The sequence below is a fragment of the Protopterus annectens genome, chromosome 4.part0 (genome assembly GCF_019279795.1).
Source record: "Protopterus annectens isolate FY-2018-M chromosome 4.part0, PAN1.0, whole genome shotgun sequence".
Taxonomy (NCBI): Eukaryota; Metazoa; Chordata; order Ceratodontiformes; family Protopteridae; genus Protopterus; species Protopterus annectens.
In genome coordinates this window covers 551,437,938-551,458,275 of record NC_056733.1, presented here as the reverse complement: position 1 = coordinate 551,458,275, position 20,338 = coordinate 551,437,938, and the positions used below count along the sequence as shown (strand labels likewise).

At 36.6% G+C, this 20,338-nt stretch overlaps 1 protein-coding gene across 3 annotated transcripts in view; it reads left to right on the top strand.

Annotated features, from left to right (window-relative positions):
- The window catches only part of MYO18B (myosin XVIIIB), a 2,352,406-nt gene that overhangs the window by 937,965 nt on the left and 1,394,103 nt on the right, over nt 1–20,338 (top strand). For all 3 annotated transcript variants that reach the window (XM_044068483.1, XM_044068482.1, XM_044068484.1), the window contains 2 exons: nt 14,023–14,167; nt 16,046–16,205. In XM_044068483.1, coding sequence (XP_043924418.1) covers nt 14,023–14,167; nt 16,046–16,205 — 305 coding nt within the window. The remainder of the gene's footprint in view (nt 1–14,022; nt 14,168–16,045; nt 16,206–20,338) is intronic.

Genomic DNA, 20,338 nt, shown 5'->3' with positions numbered 1-20,338 from the left:
AGATAAGTAATACAATTATTAATGAAGTAGTTGTTTCCCCCAAACCCAGAAGACTGTTCTATATCTCCCTTTCCTGCCCTTATTGGATTGTTTATTTCTCCTTTGGGGTGAAAAGCCAGGCATCTCCAGAGAGAGTGAGGTGGAAGGAGTATTCTGGAGATGACCTCCCTCAGTACCTAATTCACAACCTCATAGGTGGCTTGTAACCACCATCAATTTCTGCCTTTCAGGAAATGCCACATGTGCTTCACGGCTTTGCACTTTGAGCTTGCCATGCTCACCCTGCAAGTGGTTTCCAACATCTAGGTAGTTGTCACTTATGCAGCAAGCTAAAACACCTCATTTCCTTGCTCCATCCCTCCCTGCCTCCATCCTTCAGGAAGGATGAGTTGGCTCAGGTCCCTCATGCTCACCTGTCCCTACCTATCTCCACCAGTACCCAGGCTGCTAAACATATGCAGAGCTGTATTCTTATGTGCTAGAGGACCAGTTGTCAAAGTGCATTTTATGGGGATGTTGTGTTTTACTGTTTTCATAAAGATGAGTTGTTTTCCTGTAAATGCAGTCATAGTATAGCTTAGTGGAACAACTCTGTATTTAGTGTTTATAAGAATTGTGATTATGAAAAAAAAAATTACGTTGAACTAAAAAAGATTAAGAATAAAATAGAATTGGTATGATAACAGCACACAGAGAAAAAAATTCTAAAGCTGTTCTTGTAATTATGTTAGTAACATCTCTAAATGTTAATAAGAAACTTTCAAGCCATTTTAGAGATACAGGCATTTTTTTCACAGGCAGCAAACATAATCAAAAACTGGCACCAATATAGGTTGGTGTTTGCTTTTCGCCACCCATTTATGAATCTGTCCCCAGCATGTCCTATTTATTTCAGTGCTGAGGTTTTCAAGTCTCTGAGCGGCGTAGCTCGATGGGATTTGGATTTTCCATTCTGAGTCTGAGCAGGGTTAGTCCTTTCAAAAAAGAGCAATAGTAAAAGCACTAATTTTTGTAGAATGAGATTTTTTTCATAGCAGGTGTTTTGGTATTTTTTTCAAACCCACAGCATGGTGCATGCTCCTTTACAGTCAACCAATGGCCCGATTAATAACAAACACCATGCTCTCTAGAGCCTTAGGACAATTTAGGAGCACCAGGCAAGAGTGTCCATGATCTCCTTTATTCATACTCGCCATGGAATTAGTTAACCTTTACATGACACAGAATTATGCCCCACTGGGCCATCCAATAAATAGAGCATAAAACCCTCATAGTTATGTGGTATGTGGACGACTGTCCTCTGTTTCTCATGAACCTCCAGCTGCACATTGTAGAGGTGCTAGCCATGCTAAAAGACTTTTGCCATATTTCAGGGCTACAGATCAATCAGTAATAGACCATCTGCCCCCCCCCCAACTTTCCAATGTCTTTCTATGTTAAAGATAATTCAAGAACAAAGTGTTCAATACTGCAGCTACATAGCCAGACATCCAGTTGTCATACTCACATGGCTCCTTTCTGTGGACAATTGTGAACCAGTCATCGGGCAGTGCCAGCACAAAATTCAGGTGTGATCTAAACTGAAATTACCATTATTAGACAAAATTTCATTAATATACACATGTATATTGCATAATTGACTTTTTATGGCTCACTGCAGACAACTACCCTCCTAAATGAAGTTACGGAAACTGCTACTAAGCTTTGTTTGGAACAGCAGTCATTCTAGAATCATGACAAGGAAAGTAATGTTATCAAAAGTGTCTATGTTTGGGGGGGGAGGGATGGGCAAGCAGCCTGTATGATTACATTAGGAAGAGGCTAGAGTAGGGCCACTCTCTACATAACAGCATTTACCTATGGGACAGATAATGGGCAAATATCAGGGTGGTGACTGATGGCAAACGTATCGTGTGATACACTAGGGTTCAGGATAACAGTATACTGTATGGATTTTCTAATCTTCAAAAACAAAAACTTTAAGTACAACCAATAAAAAAAGCTGCTTGAAAAACCTAAGCCTCTGTCAGTGTACCTGGTCTGCTATCAAAGTTACATAACATCTTATATGAGCATAGTCAAAAGGTGATTGATAGAGTAAAATGGGTCAATGTGCTTCATGGTAAAATAAATGACACAGTGTGTAAATACACTATCGTTGTAAAGAAAATGGCAAACCCTGCTTCCCATGTACTTTCACATTTATTAAAAAATGCATCTCTTAAATATTTGAAACTGCTTGATAGAGGCATTAATCCTGATGTCCATAGTTATAGTCATAGGAATTTTAAGATATTTCACTCAAACCCTGATAGAGGAGCTTTCAATGAATGGTGTATTTTGCTGTGTATATTGGACATGCTAGTTTAACATCTTGTTTATTGGGATGCCAATTTTTCTATTCAGTTCCTTCTACATTTTAGTTATTAGTATTATTAATTATTAGAACTATATTTCCTGTATATATTTTGGGACATGCTGCTTTAACATCCTGTTTACTGGGATGCCACTATTTCTGTTCATTTGTTTCTACATTATTATTATTATAGGTTCATAGGTTCACAGGTATGTACTAGGCTATCTACCCGAGGGCATCTATAAGCCTAGCCAGAATGTGTTGCTTTCGACGCCCCCTTAGATTAGTTCCCTGTGCCTCGGTCCAGCAGAGCCATTAGTTCCCTGTGCCTCTGTCCAGCAGAGCCACTGCAGTGATCCATGGGGTAAATTTTCTGTTTCCCATTAACTCTTCAAGGTTTCTCTTGAAGAGTGTTAGTGAGGGGCTTTGCCTAATGTAGATTGGAATCCTGTTCCAAAGCATGGGGAGTATCTGGGACAGGAATATATCCCTCCAGCATGGCCTATTTATCGTTGTGGTGAGGTTTAGATCCCTAGAGCATGTGGCTCTTGGGGATTTGTTTTTTTTTTAGCTGGAGCATGTCCATCAATTCTGGGTTGGACATGGCCTTGTATGTCAGGCAGAGATCACCTCTGAGTAAGTGGTATGCAACTGAGTACAGCTGGAGTTTCTTCAGTCGGGCTGCATAGGGCATATGTTTGAGGCCAGCAATCCTCTTGGTGAGGTACTTCTGTGGTCTTTCCAGCTGTTGCAGGTGTCTGGTAAGGTACATCCCAAATAGGGCATTGTACTCTATGATGGGTCTAATGAGTGATGAGTAGAAGGGCACAATAACCTCTTTTGTTCTAGATGCGATCCCTTTTGTGATTAGGTGGGCCACATAGAAGGATTTTCTAACCACCTTGGCAATATGATTATCAAAGGAGAGATTACTATCTACTTTGGTCCCCAGATCCCTTATTACATTGTCTGTATTTAGGGGACTAGCTTGTATGTGGTAGTTCATGGGTACTTTGTTTTTTTCAAAGGGGATGGCTATGCACTTTTTGGCATTTTGCTTGAGGCCATGATTTTGACACCAGGTATCCGTCTCAGTGAGACCCTTCTGGAGGATGTCTGTATCAGCTGCAGAGTCAATTATGGCCTCCAGTTTGCAGTCGTCTGTGAACTTGGTCAGCCATAGTCCTCTTGTGCTTGCCTGTACCTCTGAGAAGTATATACCGAACAGGAGAGGTCCCAAGACTGAGCCCTGGGGGACGCCACTTGTAACAGGTTTAGAGTCAGACCTAGAACCTGTAACTCTCACCATATGTGTTCTATCCATGGGCCAACTGGCAACCCATCTCGTGACGTAGGGGTTTATGTTCAGGCTGGTGAGCTTGTCTATAATACCAGAATGGAGAATGGTATTGAAAGCCTTTGTGAGGTCTAGGTAGGCAGTGTGGACCTCCTTTCCCTCATCTAAAGCCTTGGTCACTGTCTCAAAGAAGTCCACCAGGTTTAGGAGGCATGATCTGCCCTTAACAAAGCCAAACTGGGTAGGGTCCAATGTTTGAAGGTTCCCAATGTCTCTGTTAATGAATTCCATGATGATGCGCTCCATAGCCTTGCAGACCAGGCTAGTCAAGCTTATAGGGCGATAGTTCCTGGGGTCCATTGTGGCTCCACCTTTGTGGAGTGGGATAATGGTTGCTGTGCACCACTCTATGGGTACATAGCCTGTAGAGAGGCTGAGTTTGAACAGTGTTTTTAGGTGAGGGGTTAATTCATTTTGGAGCTCATGTAGGACATAGCCTGGGACACCATCTGGTCCCATTAAAGCTGTATTTTTGGCTTTGGATAGGGCTGTTTTAACCTTTGTGTCAGTGATTGCTGGGGCACTACATTCTTCTGGTATAGTTATGGGCCCTTTAGGGGGTGAGAGGGGGGTGAAGTTTTCACTAAACCTGTCTGCCAGAATGTTGGCAATATCAGTCAGTTCAGTGTATTTTGTTCCATTCTGCACTAACTCAGAGCAGATCTGAGAGTTTCCACTTAGGTTCTTGACATAGCTAAAGAACGCTTTGTGGTTATCTTTGGAGTCCTTGGCAATTTTTCTTTTGAAGCTAGCCTTGGATGATTTTTAGTTTCTTGCTGATACTAATCAGGGATGTTTTCCTTCTTGGGATTTTATTCTTTTCTGCACTAGTTTCCTCCTTCTATTGTATAGCTTGTTTATGGCAGGGATCCACCAGACTGGTTTCCTTTTCTTGGAGGAGTGAGTCTTGGTTTTGCTTGGGATAGCATGATCCATGCATTGTTGCAGGTGCTCACAGAGTGCCTTTGTAAGGGATTCAGCAGCTTGGACAGCGTTGTCCTTTAGCATGAGGGCTGTGAACCTTTCCACCTTGGTCTTAAGTAACATGAAGTTTGCGTTTGAAAAGTTTTTCACTGTGGTTTCCTTGATTGGGGGTGGGGGTGGATATCCAGAGTGATTAGTCTATGGTCTGATCTAATCAGCGAGGGTTTGACCTCAGGTGTAGAACACCGGTCACCCATGTTGGTGATGACCAGGTCCAATATGTTGTCACCTGTGGTGGGGGTATTGACCAGTTTATCCATTATTATTTATTATAAGAAGCTATATTTCCTGTATATATTTTAGTTGTCAATGCTGTTTAAATATAAGTGGTTTTATGTGGCTATATATGGATGTTATATTTCATGCAGTGTTCTGGAAATGCTATGGCTTTGGTATTTTAAGTAAATGATATTGAAAAAACAATGAAAAAATATTAATGTAGTGGTTGGGAGAACTTCTTATAGAGAAGTTAACACTGCCTTCAAAAATCTATAAACAAAAGACTTCCAAACATGCGTTTTTTGACCAAGGTGAAGTCTGTGGTGGATAGGATGGTGAGAAGAAATCACATTAATGGTAAAGACAGTTCACACAGCCATAAGCTCTCTAAGAAAACCATGATTCCAGAGTTTAATGCCCACTAGGCATTTCAGAGACACTTGAGAAGACAGCGAGAATAATGTTAATTTAGGAATCATTATTTGTGCTGAATTATACATACTCTTTTCGATGAAAGTGAGAAAAAATGTTACTATAAATAGTTCTATTTCTTTGCTATTATTTGTAAAATAACTCACCATGTTTTATCTTTATTATTTTATACTTTCTATCTATTTTTAAATTAAAATGAGGTAAGTCTGAGTTGTGTACTCATGCATCAGTACAAATCTTTTTTTTTTTTAAATCAAGGACTTCATAATATGTGAAAATGCACACAAAGACGTACTATAAAATCAATTATCTGGAGATAGGTTTCACAGGATTCATACAGATTTTAAGGCAGTTGAGTATTATGGCCATATACAAAGTCCCTGTACTCAATCCTCAGGATGTATCCCTCTTTCTCCAGGAGGTTTAGGCCAGTCAGTCCCAGGATAAGTCTGTGTGCACCCATCCCAACATCCCAACCTCCAGGTTGTGTTTTTAGGATGATAGCGTATTGCACTGCTTGATCTGCAGGGACAGTCTGTACCAGAGGTGGGGATGTTGCTGTGTGATGAACCTATCACTCCACCATGTTCTGTTTATGTGTTGGTGAAGATATAAGTATTTGGGGATCTCTAAGTCATGGAGAGATACTGGGGATCCAAAAGACCGCACCTCTATTGTTGTAGAAGGCAAGGCAAAGATATGTCATCGGTACTCTATTGGTTACTTATTAAAGGACACTATATCCAACCTCACTTGATTATTCAGGGTCTTTAAGTCGCTGATCTTCTTAGAACCCTTTGGAGTCTTTCTAGTTATTTGATATGTATAGTAGGGTACATCCCAAAGAGGGTGCTATACTCCATTATTAGGCTAATCACTTCTGAATGCAATGACATCTTCAGATTTGGATGATATTTTCTTGGTGATCAGCCACACAAAGTAGAAGACTTGTCCAACTACTGCCTGCCACATGATTGAAAGAGAGAGAGTTATCAGCCAAAGTTCCCAGGTCCCTAAATACATTTCAATTTTGTAGTGGTATACTGTTTATACTGTATGCAGAGTGGGGTTGTCTACCAAACATTGCATTTTTTCGGTAAAATTTAAGCTTTTTTCACTACATCAAATATTTATGAATGTAGTATATTGCTGAAGGATTTGGGTGTCAAACAATAACTCCTAGTTTTCAGTCTTTTGCAGACTTGATAAGTCATAGGTCCTGGATATAGGTCTGGAAAATGAAAAAATAAATGCTAGAATGCCAACAGTAAGCCCCTGCCTAAACCAATGATTGCCTTCCCACTTTCTGATGAGGCATTTGTCATTCTAGCAATGTGAGTTCTGTATTTTTAAAATCATTTTGCCAGATAGGATCAATTTTTAAAGTATGTACTTACGATTGTCTGCACAGGATATAGTGTTGAATACCATGGCCAGGTTGAGGTAAACTGTGTGAACAACATGGCCATAGCCGGGTGGTATAACCATCTCAAAGAAGTTAACCATATTCATTACGTAGAATCTTTATTTCACAAAACCAAACTGCTAAGGGTTAAGCCTCACATTTTATGAGTTAAGCTATAATACATTTTGCAGCTTTCTGGTGTTTGTGGTAGGGCCACCTTTATATAGAAGCATTTTCACTGTGGCACACCTTACTTCAAGATCAAAACCTGGAGCTAAACTTAGATTCAACAATTTGAGTGGCATTACTAGGGCATGCTTAGCACTATTTATTAAACATTATAGAGTATTGTCAGTCCCCAGAGAAAAAGTATTTATGGTCTAAGATAGCACCTTCAATGATAATACAGGATGTAAAGAATTCAGGAATCTGTGGCAAAGTTAGCACTGAATTTATTTCCTAGTTTATTGGCAATGTCTATTAGACAAACTAGAAGGTGTCAATTTGAATGGATTTAGAGTAATGGTGGGTGTTGTTATTTAGTTCCTTAATTCAAATAAAAAGGATTTATAATTGTCCTTAACATATAAGTTCATGGGATGTTAAAGTAGACTTAATAATACCTTCAAGTTTTTACTTAGGATTTTTGTTATACTTAGCATGCGGATTTTTTGGATATGAAGTATAATTTAAGGAGTTTTTCATTTTGTTGTAGTTTATTTATGATGGTGGACCACCAGCGTGGCCTGTTTTTGAATTTGCCATTACATTTTGCTTTGTTTGGGACAGCTTAACTCTATATACAATTATCTAAGTGAGAAGAGAACTCTTTTCTGAAACAACTTGCCATATCAACATTAATGTTGATGCTGCTATAAATAAATCTTTAAACCTTGTAACAGAATTGGATGAGGTCAGTGTGCATGAAAACTTTGAATTTAGAGAGATTTTCTGAAAGCTGAATATTTAAGGTGAATGTCACAAGTTTATGTTCCGACTTAAAAGATGAAGGAGATACCAAGATAGTAGTGCATTAAGTGAAATATTTTGTCCTCCACTGGGTTTGTTAACAATATACTCCAGTGAGCTGTGCTTGTAAAGTCTACGAACTTCTGGGCATACCCTGAATTGGAAGTATAGGCATTCCACTTTACTAAGTACTAGTTAATGTCTCCCACTATAATGGACTTCTTGTCATAGGATGTTCATTGAGTACATTTAGGAATCTTACATGATCGTCAGGGGGCAAGGTGGGCACCTTGTAACAGGTTATAAGTTGATAGTTTGTTATGTTTAGGGTGATGGAATGGTCAAAGAGTTCATGTTTGTGGGTCTGGGAATCAGACTAGAATTTATATGATCATGGCAAATATTGAGGTACCACACTACAGTTACCATGAAGCCTTAGAGAATGGTAGAGTAAAATCCAGGTATGGTGGGAGTGTTCTTGCATTTAAACCAAGCCTCAGTATGTATACAACATAGATGCATTCAAAATACAGTAGAAGCCCAGTTTCAGGCATTTTGTTATTGAGACAAATGACACTGAGAAGAACTACTGTAATATGATCCAGGTTTGGGTTTGATGCATTAGTTAGACTGGAATGCCCATTAGCTGGAATCTGCCTATAAACATGCTTAATGGAGACAGCAGAGACCTTAACCGATATACTGAAACCCATTGGAACAAGATATGCAGGCCATCCTTTACAAAGCAAGTTGGACTATCAGGCATCTCCTGCCAAGCTGACACATACTGGATCCCCCTGGAAAGGTACCAACTTTTTAACCAATTGTGGTAGCCGGTTATCTTTTCTTTACATCTAGGCATGCTCAGAAGATAGGGCACAGTAGGCCCTACTCTCCAAACTCCATCTATTAAACTACATAGCTCTGACTCTACTTTCTGTGTACTTGCTCCAAGCTGTGATATTCCCTTCCTGACTGTCTCACAGATTATATCAACTACACTAAGGTCAGACCCCCAACTCAATCACTGTCTGTCCAACCAACACCAATGCAAATGACTGGAGGCAGGAGGACAAATAACTTAATGAATACTATAATGCACTAGGTTAATTTCCTTGCATACTATCCCTTATGCTCAGGCTCTGTCAGTTATCACTGTGTAAACACGCACATGGATTCTCTTTCCCCTTGCTTTCTTTTATCTTACAATATTTACTTTTCTCAGTCTGTCTACCTTTTAGTGCTCTTTGCCTTTGCTATTACTAATCACTTGCTTTGTCCTGTGTTACCCCCCCCCACATTCTCCGAGATTAATCATGATTCTAAATATTTTCTTCCTACTCCTCTTACCCAATTTTGTTTTTATAAAATGTGACTCAACATGACGAAAAATGTGTACATATTTTTTGTGATGAGGTTTGTCTTCCTCTCTTGGTTGTATTTATTATATTTTTGTTGCTACTATTTTGAATGTAACCCAGGTTGAGCCAGTGGTCTACCCTGGTAACCAAAACATAAATATATAACATAAATAAATAAATAAAAATTCTTAGAGAAAGAAGGATTCCTCTTAGGGCAAGGGTAATGCCTGCATTTGTCATGTGCATGGAGAATTTTGACATTACTATATGCATGTCCCTCAGGGTTTTTCATTCCAAGGGTTGAGAGCGTGACCTAATAGTTAAGGTGTTTGCCTTGCAAGCACAAGGGGCAGGGCTTGAGTCTCACAAGGGATAATTGGCTTAGCTTAAAATGGCTCGCAAGGGCAGTTAGCTTAGTACTAACCTAGGAACCTAAGTCATTCGCTCCCACATGGAACACAACTATGTTGTATTTATATTTCAATAGGGAATAATCTTTATCACCATTGTGGCAAACAGAGATCCTGGTGCCTTGAAGACAACTCAGCATAAACCTTTCTTTGCCCAGCTTTGTGAATGGAGAATCGTTCTGCCTGATTATACAGTCTCCGGTTACTTAAGATAGATTTTGTTAGCATAGTGGTTTGTTGTAATCGACTTTGACGTGATTTAACTCTTGTTGATTCATTGCTGTAAACATGTTTAGAGAAGATGGCGTGTTGGATTTTCTCTGACACCTAGTCTTCCTAGTTCCAGGAGGATCTGGTAAAGATTTTTTTATATCATCAGTATAAGACATTTTAATGTGAATTTGGATTATGGTGGAGATGCATGTTGCTCAATGCGGTGTTTTTTGGTGAGAGGCATGCCTCCAGATGTACTAAATATTGCACCACTCTTAGAATTATTTATTTTGAGTATGAATTTGTTATCCTTAAGCATAAGGCAATTTTTACACTGCCTGAGGATACCAAGATGTATGAAATTGGCAACAGAAGGGAAAGATGTAATCTGATATTCCTTCTATGTTTATCCAGTGAATTGGAAAATTAGTTGAGAAATACACAGTGTTAAGAATACGTAATTAGGTGAGTTAATATGAGGAGGGATGTAACTAAATGGGTTCATATATGCAACTGGATGAGTTTATTTAGGGAAAGATATGACTAAATGAGTTAATTTATGGAGAGATACATAGACTAATACAGAGTAAACAATAATTACCCAAATGAGATGAATTGTGGAGGAATAGACATGCTTAACTATTAGTAAGGATAAGAAGCAGGAAAGATTACATTTGTTCAGAGGGCATTGCTAGCACCATTGTACAAACTAAGTGTGCTTATGGGCTAAAACAGTACCTTTTATTATTGACAGTCTGCTGTAAACTGCTGGGAACAGTAGACCGCTATCAAGTGCATGTTGGAGATCATTACACAACTACAGGCAACTGTCTTCAAATAACTGTCTTGTAGCTGATGCAGATTTGAGCACTCTTACAGGTTAAGTTACCTGTGCATGTGCAGTACATATTGCAAACTTGCTTGCATAATAGTTAATAACCATTCAAACACAGACAAAAAAAACACCTGAAAGAGCACTTTGGCCAAGACCACCACCACTCTTAAAGTTTCTAAGGCAATCAGAGGCTTAGAAATTGTTTGTTTTACATCTTCTCTTACTTGAGTAAAACCAGCAAACAGTTGCATAGCAACATTATTTAAAATCACAAGAAAGTATACAGCTAACACAGTAGACTCAGGAAATTAGTTCGATTCACTTACCCCAGATCTTGAAGCGAATGGTTGTACAGTCAATTTTGATAGATTAGGTCAAAATCAGAAGTCTACAGCTTGGTGCGCAGCACCTCACAGAAAATGAGCACAACGCTGTACAAACACTGGGAACTTGTAACAACACATTGCATGGCTGGAAGGGCTCAATAGAGTACCATAGTCAGTGCCAGCAGTAGCACTCTTAAAGGTCATTTAGTTACATGTTGAATAAGACATACCATAAGGACTGTGAGGGCTTGGGCTATCATCATGCCTTATTACAGCTATTTCATTAATTGTGCTTGAATGTATTTAATGAAGTGTAAATAAAACTGCAGGATTTAACACTAGTTCAGCAAAATTAATGTGGATACAGAACTGGAGTAGTCAAAGCACAGTACCTGATAATGATGGTAGAAGATAACAAATGTTATGAAATAGTCATGTTAAGGACTACATGATGATGGGTAACAGAAACTATAGTATTGTTAAATGTTGTTGTCTTTCGGCTTTTCCTGGTTAGGGGTCACCACAGCGGAACTCCGGTCCACTAATGATTGGCAGTAGATTTTCATGAATGCTGAGGTGCCAGCTCAACGTTCAACCTTCAACAAAGGCATGCCCATTTACACATGTCTTTTGAACACCCATCCAACTGCGGGGAGGACATGCAGACTCCACACAGAAGGCACTCCCTGCACTCCAGCCAAGAATCGAATGGGAGAACCTCTTGCTGTGAGGCAACCATCCGGAAAGAGCTTCTAGAGCATGCATTGCAGAACTACAAGATTCAGGAACAGCTTCTTCCCTAATGTCATCACGCTGCTGAACTCTAGTAATAACTATGCACCATGATGGCTATCTGGGTCAGTAGAAGCTGTAGTAGCTTGTTTCATGTTGTGCATTAACCTGGTTACCAGTCTCATCTAATACTTAGGGCAATATTCACCATGACTGTTAACTTATAGGCCAGCTAGAGCAGTAGCAATGCAGTAAATATTTCAGGGCAATACATGTTATGAATTAACCATAGTGCAATACTCTAAGGTCCATATTGCAATACTCTGATGTTCACAGTGCAATACTTAACAGTCTCTTTCTGTGCAAGGATCAATGTAATGTCCTAACCAAGTACCTGTGCAATACTGAAGTTGCATGCAAGTAAGTGTTCACTGCGAAAAGTGTTAAAATGTGTTTCTAATTTTGTGCGGTATTAGTTTGTCTACTTGTATGTCCGTGATGTAATAGCTAGGTGTTATATGTGTAAATGTCTGTGAAAATAGTCTGCACACTGATTCTGGAGACACAGAATTTCATTCAGTTTTTGTACTTGTGTGATTTCTGAATGAAAATAAAGTTTACTTTGAACAACCCCGAACCAAAGGCAATAATGAGGAAAATAGACCCAAACGACCTCATACCAGAGTCAGACAATGAACCAACAACTAATAGCATCCCATTGTTTGGCAAATATAGTGCTAGGTTGGTGGGAATATGTAATATTAAAAGAACTTGGGGGAAAAAAATTAAAAATTTGTTTTTACAAGCCTTTTGTAGATGACTTATTTTTTGTGATGGAAAGTAGTCGTTTAGACTGTAAAAGGTTATTAAAAGAATTTAATGACAAATCAGAATTTTTAAAATTTACCATTTGAGATTATGGACATTTGGTTAACTATCTGGACCTAACAATTCAATGGGATGATAAAAACCTTGAATTTCAGAGTAGCATACATAGAAAAATACTTTTACCAATGGCTACTTACGTTACAATAGTAATCATCCTGTGTTTATGAAAAGGAACATTCCCACGGGGCAATATATAAGGGCAAGCTGGATGATTACTAATGATGAGAAATTAAAGGAAGAATTCAATTTTATTACAAAACTCTTTTTAAATAGATGGTATTCTGAGTGTTTACTTAGTAATATAGAAGAAGAAATTAAATCTAAAAGAGATACATTATTCCCACCAATTTTGAAAGTTCCCTTTATTAATAATTGAAATAGAAGGGAAGAGGAAACAATAGATGACAAAAGGCTGACATGCAGTTTAGATATGACAATTGATAGTGGAAGTATTTATTCAATTATTTCAGAAAATTGAAAGATTGTGAGAGGTAATAGGGAATTGGGAGGAGTATAAGAGGGAGGCCCTAAGTTTGTTTATAACAACTATAATAGTTTAAAAAGCTTACTTCAGAAAAAAGACCCTGTGAATTCGTTTAATCCCAGAAGTTTCAAAAATAAAAATTATGGTATGTCAAAGTGTGGACAGTGTGACATCTGTAGATATATTTATGAGGGAACTTTTCTAATATTAGACAATCCATTTACTACTATTTATATTAAAGGAATGTTTAATTGTCAAACTAAGGGGGTTGTTTACTTGTCTAGGTGTTCAGGTTGTCCAGCATTTTATGTTGGAATTACCACCAGAAGGCTAATGGATAGAATCAAAAAGCACTTATACTATTTAAAAAAAGAAATATCTTAAAAGTGTACTATACATAGTTCTAAATGCTCCAATTATAAAAAATGTTTGCTTTCAATTATTGAACAGGAACAAGTGAGCATTAGAGGAGGTGATTTAAAAAATCTGCTTGAACAAAGAGAGGCCTTTTGGCAAACTAAACTTGCAGCAAACAAACCACCTTGGTTAAATGACACTGTTAACATCAAGTGCTTCTGAAAGAATAGAAGAATTTATGTGACTAAGCTTTGTTAATAATTTCTAATAGGGTTATTTATTACTAATTGTTTTATTGAAGTGTTAATTGGGATGTGTTTTTATTCATAGTTTTGTGTGCTGTGATTTTATTCTGAGGAAGTCTTTTAGACGAAAATGGCTAATAAACTGAGTGGATGCTATTAGTTGCTGGTTTGTTGTTTGACTCTGCTACGAGGTTGTTTGTCTAAAGTTTACTTTGACTTTGATATTGTAGAATTCTTCTATTTAATATTCACAACTCCATGGTGGAGTGCTATGTACTTTAGTGTTCTATTAGAGTAAAGGGCCATAGCAGACACTGCTTGGTCACATGACACTTTGCTCGAATAATTGTAGGCCATACTAGTAAAATCAGTATGAAAAGTAGCATAAGGACAACTGGAAATAGATTTCTTAATGAAGTTGTTTTATTATATGGTCTTTTGATTTGTAGTTTAAAATTCAACCCAACGGTCAGACAGAAGAACCCAAAGGCCTGCTATGGATATTGGATGAGGAAGCAATAACCCAGGGTTCAAATGACAATGTCGTACTTGATCGCTTATGTTCATACTTTGAGACAAAGAAAAGTAATGAAGGTATGTGAAAACTGAAAATGCTGTAAAGAATGCACACACAAAGAAAGAAGCAGAGATATACCTTAAACAATACCGTGAATACATTTGTTTTCTCCTTTGAGGATATCCTTTGTCATAGCACAATCTGATGAGCATTTGACATCTGCGTATTATGTGCTTCTTTGAATAAGCCATATGATTCTTTTTTTATATATAAATGTGGCACATTGTGACAATTAAAGTAATATTAGTTATATAAGCAATTACCATGGTTCAATAAGCATTTCTTGCAGTTCCTCAGAAATTGAAAACTAAATTGATACTTTAAAATGCCATGGCCAGCAAAGCTGTTTTACATTTCAGAGTGTATATAGATAGCTTTTTCAGTAATTAAAGGTGACGTGTTAATGTGTGTTGTGTAGGAAGCTTATGTTCTACAAATATATTTGCTTCTCTTTTGTATGTCATTTTGTTATATCGTTTCTCATGTCCACTGCACGACTGGACAGTGGCAATGAACATAGAGGATGATGGTTTTGTGTATTAGGAGTATCAGCAGGACAGAATGATGAAATGCATTACTCTGGTCAACTATTTTAAAACAGGTAATGGAAATATATGTTCTTAGCAAAGAATTAGTATGGGGATATAACAGTTAATAGAAACAAGGCACGAGGCATTCTAACTATCTTATATACCTAATGACAACACACCAATAACTTCAGGAACAGATTATCATGACACTGCACTGAATGCATTGAGACCTTAAATGAAGTGGAGTTCATACTTACCTCAAAAGGCTCACAAGTATAACAAAGTGTCTTTTAAATATGTATCTGAAAATTGACATTTTTTTTAAATTTATATCATGTAATTTTGTTTTCAAAAAAATGCTATCACTGCATCCAGTTTTTGCAGAACTTCTTTTAACCAAATAGAATAAAATATTGACCAGGTTATCAGGATATTTTATTTTATCATTCTGTTCTCTATATGAACAATAAAGCAATAAAATCAGCCAGTAGCCTAGTAATGTCAGACTAATATAACAAGATTAACTCTAGTTCTGTAACCATAATAAGTCTTTACATATTTCCAGTAATTATTTATTATATTAAATATTTCCAGTCATTTTGCTCATTAACACAAATACGGTCAGCCCACTGCTTTGAAAAAAAAAAAACATGTTGCAAAAAGGATTTGAGTCACACAACACAGATTCAGAATAAAGTATACAACTGTTGTCTCAGTAAACAAGATGCACATTTGATCACTGGATGCATAAGATATTTACCTAGATTCTTACTGCTCACCTCTAAGAACCATTCACATGGGAGTAAAAGAATCGGTAATATTTCCCAGTAATAAGCAAACCAATGTTCATTGCCAGCTGTTTCATTCCAAAAATCACATTTCAGTTGGGTAATATCATATCCAGAAAGATGTATAGTCTAAAGGTTTGATGCTTTGTACTTTGGCTTTGGATTTTGCACACAGTGGTTGTATATTGCTAGTATGTTGGTTCCCATTTTCTGTGTTCCTGTATCATTTCTTATTGGTTTCCAGTGTTATGAATATTACAAGCATTATGTGATAATGTGCATGATTTAAATTAAATATTTTTGCAGGTGTCAGATAAATATGTTTATGAGTTTTGCTAATTATTATATTTTTAGTTAAAGAAATACAGTGAATACATTTTATTAGCAATATTACTGTCATCTACATTATTGCTGTGACACTTCAACAAAATAGATGTTTTCTTGTCCCAAATCAATGATATCTTGTAAAGCAACATGATTGCTTGACTGGCTGTAGAAAGGTTTTGTACATAACAAAAAAGTGTAATCGTTATGGCATCTAAAAGCTTTGTTGAGCTGATATGTTTTTGCATTTCAGACAAAGAACCCATTCGCAGATGTGAACAAGCGTTAAATTTTGAGATCAATCACCAACTTGGGAAAGATCCAGTTCGATATGACTTGACTGGTTGGATAAATAAGGCTAAACCAAACCTGTCTGCTCAGAATGCAAGTCAGCTTCTGCAGGATTCTAATCTGTAAGCATTACTACTGTATTGTTTCTCTGTGATATTAGGCTAGGCACAAAGGAATGGCGCTGTCTAAGCTAAATATATACTGTGCAGCCTGAAGGATAATAGAATATGAAAACAGACATTTCCTTTCAAAGTTGAGTCCATACTCATAGACAGCAACAACAGTGAGGATTGTGTAGATTTGGGATGAGCAGGTCTGTGATTCACATGCAGAGATGGATATCTACCTGTGTGCTTACAAATATAGCATATAATACAGTGAGTAGCAATTCAGTGAAAGGGGTATGTAAGCAGTAAGAGGGAGAAGACTGTGCACATGACTGTGGATTCTACCCACACAATGGAGAATCATAGGGTGTTTATTAGAGTATAAGCTCACTCACTACGGAGAATAAGCAATGTGCAGAGTATGGGTAGCCTGAGAGAGTAAAGTTGCAAATGTACTGTGATCACCTGCACAGAGGTGGCACAGACTAATTGGACCTATTGCAGGGGAACCATTGGATTTGCTTGAATGTTTAAACTCACTGTAGTAAGAGATAAAAGTCAGCAAAAGCATACTCTAGTAAAATGAGCAGATTGCGAGGTACACAGGAAAGACAACAAGCATAGAGCTGGGTACTGTGTGCAATGTACCAGATGGGGAAAATTTGCCCCCCTGACAAGCTATCAGCTCATTGTTATTGATTCATAATTCTTTAGTGCCAGTATCAGTGTCACAACAGGTAGCACATTTGCCTTTGGTTTGAAAGTCTGTGGGCTCTATCTCCACACCAGATAGATCCATTGCTGATAATGCACTGCAGTATAACAGGAATGTTGCACTATGACATCCTTCAGATGAGATGCTAAACTGAGCTCCCATCTGCTTGAGTTGGTGTAACTCAGTTGGGTATAAAACATCCTACAGCACATATTGAAAAGAGTAGGGTTTTTATTAAATGTTCAAATATTTACACATTAAAATTTACATTCAAAATTCAAACTGGAAATACTATTCATGTCATCAAATAAATTATCCATAAATCAAAACATCATGCTCATATTAATTTCCATATTACCCACCCTATGTATTATTCCACATCTGCTTTTTAATGTTTTTCATCATGCTAATATAGTCCCAAATCTGGTTATACAAAAGCTCTTTACATCTCTTTATGAAATTCACCATAACAGAAAACCCACATTTTTTATTTATGTTCATGAAAGAAATGCTTCATAGTTTCCTCTGTATTACATACCCTACACACCCTGTCCTCTCCCTGCTTATATTATATTTCACTTTTAATTGGCAATTTATATAACATCAGTCTCCACCAAATCCATTAATTCTAAATCATTTTTTAATCATTTGTGACTTCTTCTAATAGCTTTTTTAAATATTATCCTCCTGATTCTCCCACACTTTAAGAGAATAGAAACTTTCATCAACATTCATACATTTTTTCTCTCTCAGTTTTCACACTCTGTTTCAAATCCTGTCTTTTAAATACGTCATAATATTCTTTCTCATTAACATCATCAAAATCTTATCTTTTTTGACCCAGTTCCTATACTCCCTTACATTTCTCCCATATAGACTTTCCAAACACAATCTCTTACCTCACAGTTTTACAAAAAATCCAGTGCATATGCAATCGTGCCAGAAAAACAATAGGATTTTTCAATTCCAGTCCTCCTTACTTTTAATCATAGCACAATGCCTCTCTTTTATGTGGATGCAGCTTAGAACCCCATATAAAACTAAAAATAAACAAATAAATACATAAAATAATTCAAAAAGCTTCTTCTCCAAATCTTTTGGAAAATAACCCCCCCTAAATAATATAATTTACCTAAACACACAGAATGTATTCAATAAATCTTCTTTAAAAAAACTTAATTCAAATACTTTTTACATACTAATAATATTCTCCAAATCCAAAAATAGACCTTCCTGTTGTTTTCTCACAATATTATAACTTCCAGATTCAGTCCCTAACAAATTAAATTGTTGTAAAAAATAAATCACTGCTACTTTAACAACTTCCCAAATATTTTATACTTCTTTTTATTCAAAATCCATTCTGCATTCTTCAAAAAAAATTGCATCTCTATAATACTTTCTCTTAAACAGCTTTTTCCTGTTGCAATTATTGCCAAATCATCTGCATAAGTTATATATAAGGAATGTCTACATTATACATTTTAAACACAACACAGATACCTTCACCGTATCATAAGCCTTAATCAAAACCACATTCATAATAAATGCAAGCCACTATATTGACTCCCCTGCATAACTCCTCTGTTTATTCTGATTTCCTTACTGAGCAGTCCATTTACCTTTACTTTCACAGAAGAAAAATTATGAACAGATTCTCTCACATTCAAAATCTTATTCAATAGCAAACAGTTGTTGTGTGCAGAACCCAGTACTAATAACCAAACTGCACTGCACTGGAACAGATCAACCAGAAGGACTAACCACATGACCAAATTGCCCTTTCTCTATATAAAACCAGGGAATGTTTGAAAATACTACACAATTTTATTTGTTAAAAAAAATCAAATCTCAAAAAAATCAGTTAAGCACTTTTTTTCCAAAATTCAAATAGGACTTCTTCAGAACTAACCATGTGCACTGGTTAGTTAATTTCATAATTTTCTCTTTTCAGAACATGGCTGACTTAATGGTATACTAACCCCAAATGTAGAAACATTACCCCCCCCCTCAAATACTGACATACATAAGAATCAGTTCATCAAATAAATATTATTATTTAATTAATTTAATTTAAATTATATGGCCTAACCAAGCCATTCTGCCCAATCTTGTATTCACATAAATAAATAAATAATTAGGGATTAGGCAGATAAATATAACTATCACTATATGTATTATATAAATATGTTATTAATAAAATATAAAAATGTTCCAGTGCCTTTGTCATTGAAGAAATTATAAATATCCCATAATTCATCAATCTATTTAACCTTCCACTTAGGCTATAGAAAGAAATAACTAAGAAATGAATAAAGATGAAAAAAAAATCTTATTAAAAATCTTGTTAAAAAAGTTGTTAAAAAGTTTACTAAAAAAATTAAAAAGCTTATTGAGCCCATTCTATAAATGATACCATTCAAGATTTATTTACTCAGTATTATAATGATGGTCATACTTGTGGCACCATTTCTTATAAGGGCAGGGCTCACCTTTATGTTGTTAGTGTCTATATCATGTTGTCAAAATTTTTAAAGTTCGGACACCATATGGTTGACACCATATGTTTGAACCTTAAAAGTTCAAAAACATAATAAAACAAAAAACACAACAAACTTACCTGAAGGTTGTAAGCAGGGGGCAAACCCCCCTGCTTCCTCCACACCCCCCCGCTACTTAAATATACCAGTTCCAAGATCGCGTTACATTGCAGGAAAGGGAAAGCTTCATGATCTCCATTGAAACATTTGACATTTTACAAGTTCGCACATGTGGTTTCAACCATATGACATTCGAACTTGTAAAAGTTCGACAACATGAATGGGACCCATGCTGTTATACTTACAATTTAGCTGCCCTCATTTTTAAAATGGGATTATAGATATATTTTCATTTATTCTTGGGGGAACAGTGACATTCACTTTCCTTTAACAATGCAACTCCCTGTACTCTAACCTATTTTGCCATGCCCCCTCTAGGGTCAAGTTTGATTATTTCCAAAATGGCAAACTTAAATTCTTTAAACCTGGGGCATATCATAGAATGTTTATAAAGGTTGTTATTTAGTTTTTCATCTTTATATCATATGCATATTTATAGATCCTTTCCCTCAATGTTCTCTCTGTTTTGCCCACATAAATAGAAAGGCGCATAGAACACAAAGCAATTATACTAATCCCTGTCTATAACAACCATCGGTTACAGACTGCATACTTTCTTGTCCCATTGTTAATTAATTCTACACAATAATAATTCTGTTCATGCATCTCCAATAGATTTTTCATGTTGGGGGCCATCTTATATAGAAAATGGAGTCTACTACCTGCCACTCCATCTACTATCTCATTAGCCTTAGAAATCACCTAATTTGTCTTAATAATATCTTTATAAGGAACTACTAATGGCCTTTCAAATATTTTCTTCACTGATATAG